General features: G+C 39.7%; 2 protein-coding genes across 2 annotated transcripts in view; both read right to left on the bottom strand.

Annotated features, from left to right (window-relative positions):
• Nucleotides 1-4,505: 4,505 nt before the first annotated feature.
• LOC113225667 (transcriptional adapter 1-like) lies at nt 4,506-10,499 on the bottom strand. The gene is made up of 4 exons (XM_026458041.1): nt 10,049-10,499; nt 7,635-7,797; nt 6,796-6,997; nt 4,506-4,940 (listed from the first exon to the last, which is right to left on the bottom strand). Exons 1-4 carry the CDS (start codon nt 10,442-10,444, stop codon nt 4,790-4,792), a joined length of 912 nt encoding a protein of 303 aa, XP_026313826.1. The 5' UTR covers nt 10,445-10,499; the 3' UTR covers nt 4,506-4,789.
• A 4,419-nt stretch (nt 10,500-14,918) lies between these two features.
• Nucleotides 14,919-15,044, bottom strand: part of LOC113225645 (cytochrome P450 4d2-like) — a 17,253-nt gene continuing 17,127 nt past the window's right edge. Inside the window, exon 11 of the mRNA XM_026458013.1 lies at nt 14,919-14,938. Coding sequence (XP_026313798.1) covers nt 14,919-14,938 — 20 coding nt within the window. The remainder of the gene's footprint in view (nt 14,939-15,044) is intronic.

Raw genomic sequence — 15,044 nt, 5'->3', positions numbered from 1 at the left:
TTTGCCGCACAAAATCGCATCGCAGCTATTTGCAGTTTTGTGTTTCGACCCATACTCTATTGATATCGCCCTAGTCGTTCAACAATATCCGATAATGAACAATATACTTACATATAACTATTTATTTACTATCGGACAACGAGTAACAATACAAAGAAAGCTACTACGTTGATTAGTAAACAGTTAGACATCACTGCCGCAAGCATGCAGACCGGGACCGGTACACGCAGCGTACGCTATGATCATCTTACTTTGCTCGTATAATGCAGTGAACATGTGGTAGTAGGGTCCTGTAGCTAATATCGCTACATCATCACCTGTGTGAGTTCCTCCATTTCTGTACACTTCCGCGTTGGTAATTCATTTTAGATCCTCTCAAATTAGGCATTGTTTACGGGCTTCCGGTACCCGGGTCCGTTAGTGTATGAAATACTATGAAAGGGTGCATCGCCAGGAACTACTTCTTCCGCCGCATCCAGGATATCATATCCTCAAACTGAATATCCGTTGAAATCCATAACGTCTGAGTGATCAACGGTTACCACTATTAATGTGTCTTCCTCTCCAAGTGTTTCCACTGCCTTTTTAATCGCAATGTCGAACTCTAAAAGTCTCGTCTACAGTTGCACGTAGTTGTCGTGATGTGCGTGATCGATAAGCCCACGCACATCACGACAAACCAAAAGATGCCTTTCTCGTTGGGGCTCAAGGAGTTAATTGCCACTTCTGTAAGTTCTGTTAGCGTTGGCTCCGTTTGTCTATTTCGTTCCATGTGATTATGCATGTGACTGGATTCAAATAAGTCTAGTAGGTATTCCGGTGGATTGTCACGCAGACTCATTTACTGAGAACGGTTCCATACGTAGCGATGATCCGCGTGCTTTGCTGTTTTGTCAGCTGCCTATTCTTCCCTCTTAAAGTCATTGGAACCTTTATCATTGGTCCAGCTTTTTGGCGAAGTTTTTTTTTTCTCCTTCCATCTCCTAAAATCACCGAGCGCAAAAAAATAGAATATAGGTACTTTGCAATACTATCGTTTGCAATTGTATATAAAACTATACTTTCAATGGTTATTAGTTGAACCTTGAAATGTTTTCCAGTCGGTGTATAAGAGATGATAAGCGATGTCAGCTGTGCTGTAAATGCTGAATCCGTGATTGGAGCATCCAGACAGTATGTCTATAGACGGTAAAATTATAAAATGATGAAGTTGCATCTTATGATTGGTGTTATAAACGTATGCTCTGTGTACCTAATTTGGACAGCCCGACGACAGGAAAAGTTTCGAAAAATATTTCTACTTCTTCACCAATTCGGCTTTTGCTTATTGTTTTGTAATCAGTACCAAATTGGATTCTTGTTCTGACGCATGGTACGGGTTGATTTCAAATTTAACACTTGGATGGTAGAGATCCGCGCTGACAGCAACGGCTGCCACCAACACGGTAATTGCGCACCAATCGTTCGTCATTTTACTGAAATTGGGTCCAGAAAAATTATGACCGAATTTTTGGGCTTTACTTATAACTTATCAAAATATCAATTGAGAAATAATATTTACTACTTATAAACAGTTCCAAAATTTTTAATAATGTTCTATATTTTTCTTTTCTATCTTTTAGAGAATTATAGAAATAGAAATAGAATAGAAATTATTTATTCAATGTAAAGCACAGCACACATACAATTTACAAACAAAACAAAAACATAAAAAATAGAAGAAAGAAAGATAAGGGAGACAGGATGTGTGCTGTGCAGCCACTGAATCCGTCATCCACTCAGCTAGTGCCGTCTCACTGAAAGTGTGGTACGACGCTGATTTTCAGTGGATTCGGCGATGATTCGTGCGGCACGGAACACATTATTACTATTATTATATCTAGATCAAAATTAGTAAGTAATTAATGGTAATTAAATTAGTTTTGGTAAGATGTCATAAAATATATGTTACTATAGTGCGCGCGGAACTAGCTGGCCGCGCCTTAGGTAGGGACAGGGGTGAGGGGGCGGGTTGCTTGCTGCTCGCAACGCACATGAGATTAGACAGTGACGACCAATCTCGAGATATCGTGAACAATAATTGTTCAGTTATTGAAAAGAAAAAATTAAAGCCAATTGAACTTTTACAAGTTTATATTATACCTATCTAATTAATTGCAATGTACAGTCGGCAGCACATCAGGCCGCCACAAACTGTCAGATTTCCTCAATTGATTTTCAACTTAAAGTCCAGGGAATAGAGTATAAAATTGATTGGATAAATTTGACATTTATGTATTGATGGACTTGCTGTTGTCCGTACATTGCAATTAAAAGTAAAATAAACCAAAAACAAATTAAATGAAATTCTTCCGACATATTTGAATCATTTATGAAATTATTATTAATTAATTAGTGTAACTAACACGACTTTGTATTTATAGATATGAAATTACTCTGACATATTATCCTCTGAATCACTTGATTCTGAATTGTCTGAACTTGAGTCAGAATCATCTTGTAAGTTTATAATGAATTCGTCCATCACAGTATCATATCTCATATCATGATTCCAGTATTCTTGTTCGTTTTTTTGTACGTGGTCGTCGCATTTTTGCCATTGTTCGGCAGAAAATTCAGAAAATAGTCTTGTTAGTATTGTAATTTTCTCGTCCAATGTAGCATTAATGTGATCTCTGGCCAGGCAATTTTTTATATTTGCCCACACAAGCTCGATTGGGTTGAGATCTGGATGATATGGAGGTAGTCTTAGAACAGTATGACCTGCACCTTTCAGAAGTTCATCAATCGTGTATATTTTTTCTGATTGGGTCGTATTAATCAAGCCCAAGAGTTCAGCTTTGACCATCGTGGGAGAAAAGGGCACGTTATGATTTTGCAACCAATTCTGCATATTAATTTTCATACAGGACATAGTCGGTTTCTTCTCAACTTGCACACAGTGGTAAGCTGCATTGTCCATAACTATGACTGAGTTAGGTGGAAGTTTAGGTATTAACTTTCGATCAACCCAGTTGTAAAAATTTGTAGAGTTCATGTCTCCATGATAGTCTCCTGTTTTTGAATCTGATTTAAAAATTAGCAGAGCATCGTCAACTAACCCGTTCCGACTACCAGCGTGAACTATTATTAAACGCCTTCCTTTGCCTATATCTGCATAAACACCAGGCTCCGACGAAGATTGCCAACATTTTTGGACATTATGACTTTGGTTAACGTAAGTTTCGTCCAAAAAGAATATATTTCGTTTGTCTTCTCTGAATTTTCTTATGGCCCTCAAATATTTCACTCGCCATTCAACAATGTTTGGTCTCTCTAATAAAAGGGATCTCTTCGATTTACATTTTTTAAATGAATATCCCAGTTTGTGCAAAAGTTCTCTTAAATAAGTTAATCCGCAATCTAAAATATTATCCTCTTTTAACACAGCATTTAGTTTTCATAGACTTGGATTTGTTTTCTGTACCGTATAAAACTGATTTATTTTTCTTCTTATCACTCCTAAATCAAAATCATCAACTTGTATTTTCTTTTTTATCTCTTTTGGCCTTCGTGGAGAACTAAATTTTGCTTCCCCTGTATTTTGCAAGGATGTTTTACTTTGAGCAATCACTCTCCTTACACTTCGTTCTGATATCCCGGTTGCTTCTGCCACTAATTTATGAATATTCGCATCAGTTTTATATTCTAAACTATTGACATCGGCTTTCCGTTTTTTAAAAAACGTATGCACTTTAAATATTATTTCCTTAGATTGTCTTTTTATCGGCGGACTCATCTTGACATTGCAATCTCTTGTGCGTTTTGTCTAAACTAGCCAGAACTGTCAACGTGTGTTGCCGCCGCGAAGTCCGGCGCCGAACTGAGTATTCTGAGTAATGACATCAAGTGCCCCCGCCTCCCCGTCCCACCGCTCACATACCTAAGGCGCGGCCAGCTAGTTCCGCGCGCACTATAAAATACCGTTGCCACTCTTTACATTGTAGTCGATTCGGATGTATTATGTAACATTGTATTTTTCTTCCCCAACCCTATAACTGAAATATGGAACGACACTGCGGACTTCACCCGAATTTTTCAATGTAAAAATTCTGGTTGTTATTCGCGAATGATTACAACTTAATATATGTTAAAACTTAATATATGTTATCAGTAAGTGTTTTTGTTTTATTGACAACGAGTGTTATTGCTCACTTCAATTTCTATTTTCAGAGCTCATAATAAACGGTATTAGAAGAAAAAAGGGCAATTTTCTTCAAATTAAGCCTTTTTCAATCCCGCAAATCCCGCCGACCCCACAAGCGTAATCCTGCAAAATTCGTGCGGGAGCAGCAGTTTAAAAAAAATCACCCTGTAATTACGTTATGTCGGTTTTTTGTTTTTGATTCATTTCGTAATATATGTAGGTACATAATGTAAGTAAATAAGAGAGATACATTTGTACAATATTATTTTTATTAAGAATAATTAAACTTAATTTTTAAATGAGATCGCAATAGTTTACAATTAACGACAAATTTAGCGATACTCTCTACTAACTAGTCAATTACATATGTCTTAAGTTTAGAAAAGTTCATAAGAATATCCAAGCTATATCAATACGAGCTGATGAGCTACTTTCAGCACTAAAACTGAATTGCTATAATTTACAATTTCAAATATTACTGATATTACCTACTAACTTGTCAATCATAACAATGTAATTCAATCGAGTTCTTAGGTCTTCGCGATTGTTACACATAGGAGATGAAACTATTTTTCCGGATTTAAACTAGCTTTTAGTGTTAGTTTAGTAACTGGGATGGTTTAACATAACCGCCAGTCTTTCCATGTTGATGGCGTACACTGAATGGCACGGTATGACGTTCCTATGCGTCAGCAATGTGTTGTAGAACTCTTCAATCGTTAATCTGTCATCGTTGGGTTCGTTGTTTGGTGCGCTTAAATAAAATAAGTTCACTAAAAAAATGTACGATACGTAATACAAATCTTTATTGAGTCAAGACAATTGCAACTGGCGTGATGTAATTACACACACTGTCACGAATTATGTCGCGATTTATTATAAGTTTTGTAATATCAGCATTAATAAATGTAGTCTGTTATGATACCTAAGAGTAGGGAACAAGCCCTGCAGAGCAGGCGTCATAAATTCTGAAGGTGAGACTTCAGGAGTCTGCAGGGAGTGCACTGTTTGGTTGCACTACAGTTGTTAAGTTTGCACCATTGACCTACCAACAAATGGACGTTGGGTCTAATACAAAAACCACGAAAAAAATGTCCGAAGTTAACCTATACAAACGTAGTGACATGTAACGAAATATAAAAAACTAAAATATTTAATTTAAATTGTAACTTCATTGTTTGGGCAAAGGGCCCAAAAACACCATATTCAGCTTCTACTGGAAACTTTTATAAAAAAAAACCATTTTAAAAATAAGATTAAACTCAAAGCGAATCTATAGTTTCTTCGTTCTAAATATTTCAATTGCTTGTGGTTCGAACAATTGAAAATGACCAAGAAGTTTATATAAGCGTCTTGAAATTGACGTAATGGGGCTCTTTCCGTCTTTTGCGCATGCAATGTGTAGAAACAGGACAGTTAGCTATTTAATTATTTCGTGTGCTTTTGTAAGTTATATTTACGATTAATTTATATATGAATTAAATACTATAAAACTGAACAAAATATCACTTTTAAATGAGAACTATGATAACACAATATATTTGTTTAATGATACAAAATCCTGCCTTTACACTTTACTGCAGTAATTTTTACAAGTTATTATTATATGGCACTGCATGATTGACAACCGCGCTGTCAGTCGAACAGACGAAGACTGTTGCGCGATTGACACTCTGTATGCGATTTTAACGCCCTACAGGTGCGAACACTTTTTAAGTGTCCGACGTCCATTTATTGGTAGGTCAATGGATTGCACAATGTTTCTTACTAACTTAGATACAGTTTGTTGTCTAGACAGCCTGAAGATAGAGTACGACGAAATAATATAAGATTAAGAATGAGACCCGCCAATTATTCTGAAGGTATAAGGGGGCATGCAGCGGTGGCAGAGCAAGGGCTCTAGGAGTGTGTGTGGAGGCAGATCACAGGCATCAGAGGATCCCACTAGTTCAGATCCAGAGGATCAACATGAGGTAAAGGAGCTATTAGAACAATGATAGTAGTCCTATGAAGTTGGAAGAGGTATAAAATGGAATAGAAAGATAGTATATAAAAGCCGGTTGCGCATATGTAGTTTACATTATGATAGCACCTTAGACAAATTATATTAGTTCGGCCACGGAGGCAGTTCAATAAATGATTGAAAGAGCTTTAATAAAATATTATATTTATTTATTAAGCCTTTTAAGCTGATGCCACTTTGGAGAAGAGTAGCTCTTCCTAGACCGCACTGGAAAGATCTGGAGGAGGATTATTCGAAGAGGCAAGCTGAGTAAGAGATGTCATGTAAAAATTTAAAATGCAATGTAAAATTGTACTGTAAAAAGTACTTGAAACTCAGCTTAAATTATTATATTACATTCCTCAGATTTCATTCTTTGGAGGCATTTGTTTAAATCCAATGATTGCCTGCAAACCGGCACTGTTCACTATTGTCCCCGGTTTGATTCCTAGTAGGACAGTCAACTTAAAATGGTGATGAGAGACATACTCTTTTTTTCCTGGAAATTTCTTCTCAATCAGTTTGTTAATAAAGATAAGGAAAGGTATAGACGATCTATAGTTAGAGACCACACCGGAGCGGTATCATTGTGTTTGTCATAATTTACCTGCAAGCAATTTCTAATGCTGCAGCTTGTTCCACCTCATCTATAGTTGGTGGGCATCGTGGTCCCAAGGCATCTGGTCCATCATCTACATTCACTCGTCCATCTTCCTGAGGGTCGTAGAGTTTGGAGGAATTGCGCAGCCACATATTGGGCACTTCACCTCCAATGTCGTACATAAAGTATTTGTTCCGCATTTTGTACCCTGTAAGTATAAACATTTCATATACAATATATACATGAAAATAGCATGTACTCCCATATGGATAGTTTTATGTATGATATTGTATGTAGACCACATACAAATAAATGTATTGCAGGTTACCTTATGGTTTTCACTGTAAGCACTGGACGAAGTATCGCAGGAGGTATCAGGTTAGATTCTCAGTAAAACCTATCTGGGAAATTTCTGGTCCTGGTATTCTTGGCAGAACCCAGAAGTGGAATCCGATGCTCTGGTATGTATAGTACAGGGAATCATTCTTGGCTGGGAGACATTTTATGAGGAAAACAAAAACATTTTGTCTTTTGTTATACAAATCAATAAAAATAAATAAATATGCTCTATACTTTCTCGCCAATAACTTTAGGTACTTCCTGTGCTATGAGTACCACAGTACCTATATAAACTCCGGGGATACTACCCTGAACACCAAGATCAGCACCAATTGAGAAAAATTTTTCTTAATTTGGTACTACTTAACAGGAAACTAAATGGACAGCTAATCTAGCAGTCATGGTGGCAACCGCATGACCATAAAGGTAATTAAATGGACTGGATAAGGAATTCCGAGTACAATTGTTATGTAATGATTAATTTAAAATTAACAGTAATGCATTACCTTTGCGTTGAGATATAACAGCGCTGATAAGATTCTTGAGAAAATTCTGAACGGCAACCACTACTATATCAGCGGCCTCATCGTCAGCTCCTTCCAGCCCCAGCTCCCAGGCAGCCAGCATGAACCGGCCAACCACCAATGCATGGTCGGGTAAGAAAATCTCCTGTAAATGGTAATATAATAAATTAAACATTGCAAATATGCCAATCAAATTTATTTTGAAATTGTTTGTGACATATTTTATGAATAAAAATTTTCATATTATCATATATTTCATATAAAATGTAGTAAGTAAATATATAAAAACTATTTAACAGTAACATTTGATTTAAGTAATAATAAAACAAAATTTTGCAAAGACCTTTAAAAACACCAATTCACCCAGGCCCTAAAGCTGGTAATAACACGGCTTAAGTGTTGATTACTAATAAACAGTTTAGACTTAAGTAGATCTTAATAATGGTCTTGATTTCAAGGTGGACTTGTTAATGCAGGCTTAATTTTTATCTTGCCATTATACTGGCTCTAGTGGTAGCAATGACAGCTCACGTTGCTATAGTCATATCATAATTATCATCATATAATAGGTGTAACAATCGACAATTATTTAAGTGTATGGTAAGAATGCTAAGAGTGATGGAAACAAGTTTGTCATTAATGACAACCTGGTTGTTGAAAAAATGCGACAAAACAGACACTTTACAATTTCATTTTCTTCTAATAAAAACAAATTCATTTAAGAGGCAATGTAAACACTTCTATGATAAGATTACTGTTGATAATATATGAAATTGCTAAGTTTAAAACTATTATAAATTATACAGAAACCATATAATACAGCTAATATGGTTTCTGTGTACTTGGATGAAAACCCACTTAACTCATATGAAATTTGTCTCGATCTGTGTGAAATAAACATTGTTTATTTATTTATTTATAAGTGCTTTACATGTGTTGTAGTTGCAAAAGTATACTTATGAATGTATTTGTACACTAACAAACACACCAACATGCACCTTGTATAAATAATACATTAATTATAATTTATCCTGGAAATACTCGTACATTGTAGTAACTTTTAGAAATTAATAGTTTTTCAATGCATTTATGAATTTTTTTATGTTTAATTCTGTTTTTAAATATTCTGGGAGTTTACTTAAGATTTTTAAGGAATAAGACAGGAAGGAAAGGAATAAAATAGAAATATGGCCCAAACAACTCCCTGATTTAGAATTTTACAGATTTTATTTGGAGTTTTACATTTAAATTTAAAAAAAATTGTAGACAATTTAATGTAAAATTGCATAATTTGTTAGTTACTTGATGCTTCTACACTATTGATGACTTTTTATATGATATCATAAAATATATCTATTGTATGCATTGACTTACAATTATATGGATGTCGGGTCCGCGCTAAAAAGCGTCCGCACTTGTAAGGCGCTAAAATCGTATACAGAGCGCAACCTCCGCTTTAGTCTTCATTTGTTCGACTGACAGCGCGATACTGCGATGACATTACAATTTAAATTTCGAATAGGTTGACTTGGGACATTTTTTTTGTGGTTTTTGTATTAGATCCGTCGTCCATTTATTTGTAAGTCAATGATTGTATGTTATATTTTTGACTTCCCATTTCCTGGTTAAATTTCAATTGTTGTTCTTTGATGCTACTGTATTAATTTAAATTTAATGCATGCATCTTGATCAGCAGTTAACCTGGGCACAGTATATAAAACTAAAAGAAGCGCTGCTCAATTCAATATAAACACCTGTACTAATAGTAATAATAACATGTACAAGTGCATCATTAAACCCATCTGGATTTATGGAATAGAACTCTGGGGTTAGCCAGCAACTCAAATCTCGAGATATTGCAGAGATTTCAGAACCTGGTACTGAGAACTATTTCTTGTGCACCATGGATTATAAGGAATACTGAGATCCATGAATATTTGAATATACCAACTATCAAAGAAGAAGTAAAGAACTACAGTAAAAAATATAAAGTCTGAATCCTTATCCATGCATTCACAAAACCCAATGCGGTTGAAACAATGGCTCATTCAAAACCTGGATCACCGAATATGAACACCACTACAAACCATGACAGGGTATGATGCTCGGAGGAGCAAAACCCTCGATCGCCATTAAGAAAACCCATCTGATTATGGCTTTACAAGTGACAGCAGATTGAAACAATAAAATATCAAAAAAGATGAAATAGATATTGTGTAAAATATTCGTTTGCCAAGTTTTGGTGATATGTACTATCTAATATAAACTAGAAGACCTGCATACTTAACTACATTTTTCAACGAAAAAATATCTTGTATTCTTGTGATATGTATATCACGTATAGCCTGATGTGCTGCCGTCTGTGCTACGAACATGGATTGACTACAGTGACTTACTTGTGCCGCGTATTTAACGCCATCGCTTCCAGCGCCAGGCGGCGAATTTGGCGGCAAGTACTCCAATAAGTCAGCCGGTTCGAAATTCGATTTCTCCGAAGTCCGAGAACTCCTCTTATGTCGTCTACTATGTCTGTTGTGAGCACTGGCCTTCTCCTGTGCAATACTAATCGACGTCTCAGCTAAACCCTCAACTTTATTCAATAAAGCCAGTAAAAACTCATTGTGATAATGTACTTGATCAGAACTTAACAAAGCACGGGCTTCAGTGTCGAATTCTTCTTTAGTTAGTTTCATTCGAAACCATTGTTTCATATGATTAAAGTACTTGGTGGACTTTTCTCCTAACACTTCGTTTAACTTACGTCGTGCTATGTTTAAGGTATCTGCTGCCATCTTATTCGAAAGTGCAACTGCACAAACTGTAGAATTGTATTCTTAAATTTCATGCAAGGTAAAATATAAGTTTTAGGAACTAATCTGCAAAAAAATGTTTTGAAACCACAGAAGGAAACAAAAAAGAAACTGTCAATGTCAAGTAGCACGACACAATGGTCTTTTTTTTAATACCTGTTTTGACATTTAGATTTTTTTTGCATTTTAGTTTACGACTTCGGAATCAATTAGAGCTACATTTTCAATTTAATTATCGTTGATAGCAATCTTATAGCAATGACCAATGACCAATGACCAATCAATTATTTGTACACAGGTGGAGTAGGAACAGGAATAAAGGTGGAAAGTAGGGTGATGGTACCAGTTATCGACATTTCAAGGGGTGTGCGTCTTTGAAATAACTTTTTTGTTTTTGTTTTGAACCGTGCGGTGACGGATTAGAATACAATTCACCGCCCCTCTCTTCCCGTGGGTGTCGTAAGAGGCGACTAAGGGATATTGAGCAACCAGCTGCTCCACTGGTGGTAGGGCTTGAAAACCCGCCTGGTTAGTGACCACCGTGCGCATGATGGAAAACCCGCCAAGTATTCGCTAGTCGGATGCGTTCCGGGATCAGTCAGCGTACAACCAGAGCCCGAGGGAACGCTGCCGCGACATTTGTGGTCTGTGGAGGCTTCCGCCGAACCAGTGCCAGGACAACTGCATTGACCCGCCGGCCAGGGAGACCCGTAGAAACGGTTGTTCCGCTGGCCGCCCGCGGTACAGTACAGGGGCCCAAGCGTGCTTAACCAGCTCGTGAGGCTGCCTCACCATGCCGCGCATAATCTCGGTGTGGTTCGTCGTGCCGGTTGGTGACCGGGAGGTGGGGTCCCGGCGGCCATTCCCGGGGGGGTTCGGGGGCCCTTCCGTCCGGCGGATCAGCGCAACTTGTCTGTAGGCAAGTCTCTGGGGAAGCAGGCCCCGCGATTTGACCGCTTGTGTCGCGGCACTGTTTTCTCGCTTCACGCCTCTTTTTCCCTCCAACATGTTAGCGCAAAGTACAAATTTCGGTCGTACAGCGGTGCACACCCCCACCACTAAAGCGCTCTTTAAGGTGGAGTTCACGAACATTCGAGGACTCCACAGTAACATCCACGCCGTCCATCAACATCTTGAGACGGCTCGACCAGAAATGCTGTTCCTTACGGAGACGCAAATACTCTGCCCGGCTGACAGCAGCTACTTGAATTACCCTGGCTATATGCTTGAAGAGTCCTTCAAAGCGAAAGCTGGGGTCTGCTTGTTTGTCCGGGCGGATGTTTGCTGTCGCCGTCTGCGTCATTTGGAGGACCCCTCCTTCTCCATCCTTGGGGTACATGTTGACCTGGGCAGTCATTGCCGTGTCTACATGTGCCTCTACAGATCCCACCACGGCGACATGGAGACAACTCGTCTCATGGACCACCTTACTCGGGCGGCAGATGACGCGCAGGCGCAGTTTCCTACAGCGGAATTGGTGTTTTTAGGGGACTTCAATGCTCACCACGAGTCGTGGTTAAGTTCCTCTAAAACTGACCATGCTGGAAGAACTGCCCACACATTCGCTCTCACACACGATTTAACCCAACTGGTGAATCAGCCCACCCGGATTCCAGATAGGGTTGGTGACGCGCCCTCTTTGTTGGACCTTCTGCTGACGTCTCGCCCGGCTGGATATCGGGTGGTGGTCCAAGCCCCTCTGGGCACTTCGGATCACTGCTTGATATCCACTAAAGTGGCAACGTTACTGCCACCACCACCTACTGTGGCTAAACGCCGCATTTGGCATTATGCGTCGGCAGATTGGGACGGTATGCGGGACTATTTTGCATCCGTTCCCTGGCGGCAGCGCTGTTTTAGTGAGTTGGATCCAACAGCTAGCGCGACTACCGTTGCTGATGAGATCTTAATCGGGATGGAATACTACATCCCGCATTCGGATCTCGTCAGTAAAGGGAGGCGCAACCGCTGGTTCAACCGCGAGTGTGCTGTGGCTGTTGAGAACAAACAGACTGCATACCGTGCTTGGATCAGGGGTCTAGCTTCAGACGATCCCAATACGAACTCACTTAAAACAGCCTACAATAATGCCACCAGGTCTTGCAAAAGAGCGTACATCAGAGCGGATGCTCAGCGCGTCGCACGAGTTGGCCAAGAACTCTTGACGCATCCCACAGGTAGTCGTAGCTACTGGCGTCTGGCCAGAGCCGTTGCGTCGAACTTCTGCCAGCCCTCGCTGCCACCGCTGAGATACTCTGACGGCAATCTAGCCCACAAGCCGCAGGATAAAGCCGACCTCTTGGCAAATCTGTTTGCGGCTAACTCCTGTCTCGACGACTGTAACGCACAGCCACCAACTCTACCTCACTGTGGCTACACGATGTCTGATATTCGTATCAGACAATGCGATGTGCGTACGCAGCTGCAGTCTCTCGACGTCCGGAAAGCTAGTGGTCCTGATGGTATCCCAGCGATTGTACTTAGAAATTGCGCAGCTGAGTTGACTCCCGTGCTAACGCGACTGTATCGTCTGTCGCTCTCTTCAGGTCGTGTGCCGGACTCTTGGAGAGAGGCTAATGTGCAACCAGTTCCCAAAAAAGGCGACCGATCAGACCCGCATAATTACCGTCCCATAGCCATTACTTCCATAATATGCAAGGTTTTAGAGCGGATCCTTAATAAACAACTGACCCAATACCTAGAAGATCACTCCATAATTAATGATCGGCAGTATGGGTTTCGTCCGAAACGATCAACGGGTGACCTTCTAGCGTACTTATCGCATATTTGGGGTGAGGCTATAGACAAACGTGGCGAATCGTTGGCTGTTAGCCTCGATATAGCCAAAGCGTTCGATCGGGTCTGGCACAAAGCCCTTCTCTCCAAGCTCCCGGCGTACGGTTTGCCAGCCCAGTTATGCAGCTGGATTGCCGATTTCCTTCGTGAGCGGAGAATTCGCGTCGTTTCTGACGGCAGCGTTTCGAGGTTCGTGAATGTGAACGCCGGCGTACCGCAGGGATCCGTCCTATCTCCCACGCTTTTCCTTCTGCATATCAATGATATGCTTCCACTTGGGAATATTCATTGTTATGCAGATGATAGCACTGTTCATGGGGGATATCATGGATTCCCCGCAGCTGGGCGCGCCGATACTGACAGAGAGCGATCTGATCTTGTCGTTGAGCTCAATAGGACATTGGACCTCATATCTGCATGGGGATCCAGTAATCTTGTTGAGTTCAACGCCAAGAAAACACAGGTTTGCGCGTTAACAACAAAATTGTCGCCGTTCCTTCCCATGCCTTCTCTGATGAGCACAGCACTTTCACCTCAGAGCAGTTTCACCTTGCTCGGTATGGAAATCTGCTGTGATTTGAATCCAAGGAGCTACATCGAATCTGTGATCAAAACAGCCTCACGGAAACTCGGAGTCCTGAACAAGGTGCGACGTTTTTTCACGCCGGACCAGTTATGCCTGCTGTACAAAACACAGGTCCGGTCTTGCGTTGAGTATTGTTCGCACTTGTGGGACGGCTCCGCCAAGTACCTACTCGATGCCTTGGATAAATTACAGCGTCGTGCAACTCGAATTATAGGCGACGAAGAGGTCTCATCACGCCTTGAACCTCTGCAACTGCGTAGAGATGTTGCATCGCTTAGCGCCTTTTACCGCATGTACCATGGTGAGTGCTCTGAGGAGCTGTTCAACCTCATCCCCCCGTCCCCGTTCCTGCTCAGAAGCACGCGTGCTGGCCTTCGTAGTCACCGTTTCACTACCTGCCGCATTCCATCGCGTACTAAAAGGTTCGGTGGCTCCTTTCTCTGCCGCACGGTTGACAAATGGAACTCCCTTCCGGCACATGTCTTCCCTCCCTCTTATGATATGGGGTCCTTCAAACGAGGCGTGAAGAGGCATATTGTAGGCAGGCAGGGTGGAGGCGGCTAGTGCAGTGAGGATTCCATCGCTGCACTAGGTTCCTTCGCGTTTGGATACCACTTTCCACTTAACATCAGGTGGAGTGGAGTCATTTGCCTGTCAGGTATAAAAAAAAAAAAAAAAAAAAACATACCTACATACATCAATAGCACCAGCAGTGGTGTTATTATATTACTGTAGTAAGTTTCATAAAAAAGCTATTACCTATAAATAAAATCTAAACAAGAATTTATCTAAATCTCCGTTAAAAGATCAAAAATTCACTAATTATCTAACCAATAATCGACACTCACCAATAAATGAATACCCTGTAATTAACAATTACCAATACGACGTGTTAATAAGATAGAACATTTTATCTTAAATCTTAGAAATGAATAAAAAAAGGCGCCACCATCTAAACAATAACGGGACCCAATGATAATTATCAAACTTTGAAATTAGAATGCACCAGTATAATTAATTTATTTATATTTCTTGGATTTTCTTCACAAGTAGCTTTGACGATTTTTTTTATTACTAAAATGAACTAGTATTCCCTATAAAAAAAATACAACCACTTTACAACAGCTTTATAGTATACCTACTTCATTCATCCATATACCAATGTTCAACTAAAAAAGTACTAACAAAATAATATTAACG

Source organism: Hyposmocoma kahamanoa, unplaced genomic scaffold (genome assembly GCF_003589595.1).
Source record: "Hyposmocoma kahamanoa isolate Upper Pololo Valley unplaced genomic scaffold, ASM358959v1 169, whole genome shotgun sequence".
In the NCBI taxonomy this organism is placed as follows: domain Eukaryota; kingdom Metazoa; phylum Arthropoda; class Insecta; order Lepidoptera; family Cosmopterigidae; genus Hyposmocoma; species Hyposmocoma kahamanoa.
The sequence above is the reverse complement of the archived record's forward strand: the minus strand, read 5'-3'. Positions and strand labels throughout refer to the sequence as shown.

What these genes read in the sequence shown, in the direction of transcription:
- LOC113225667 (XM_026458041.1), bottom strand. Translation starts at nt 10,444, where the DNA reads ATGGCAGCAGATACCTTAAACATAGCACGACGTAAGTTAAACGAAGTG. An exon ending in TGTTATATCTCAACGCAAAG is followed by an intron (nt 6,998 to 7,634) that starts GTAATGCATTAC and finishes TTATACTTACAG; the next exon opens with GGTACAAAATGCGGAACAAA. An exon ending in GCATTAGAAATTGCTTGCAG is followed by an intron (nt 4,941 to 6,795) that starts GTAAATTATGAC and finishes ATTTTATTTAAG; the next exon opens with CGCACCAAACAACGAACCCA.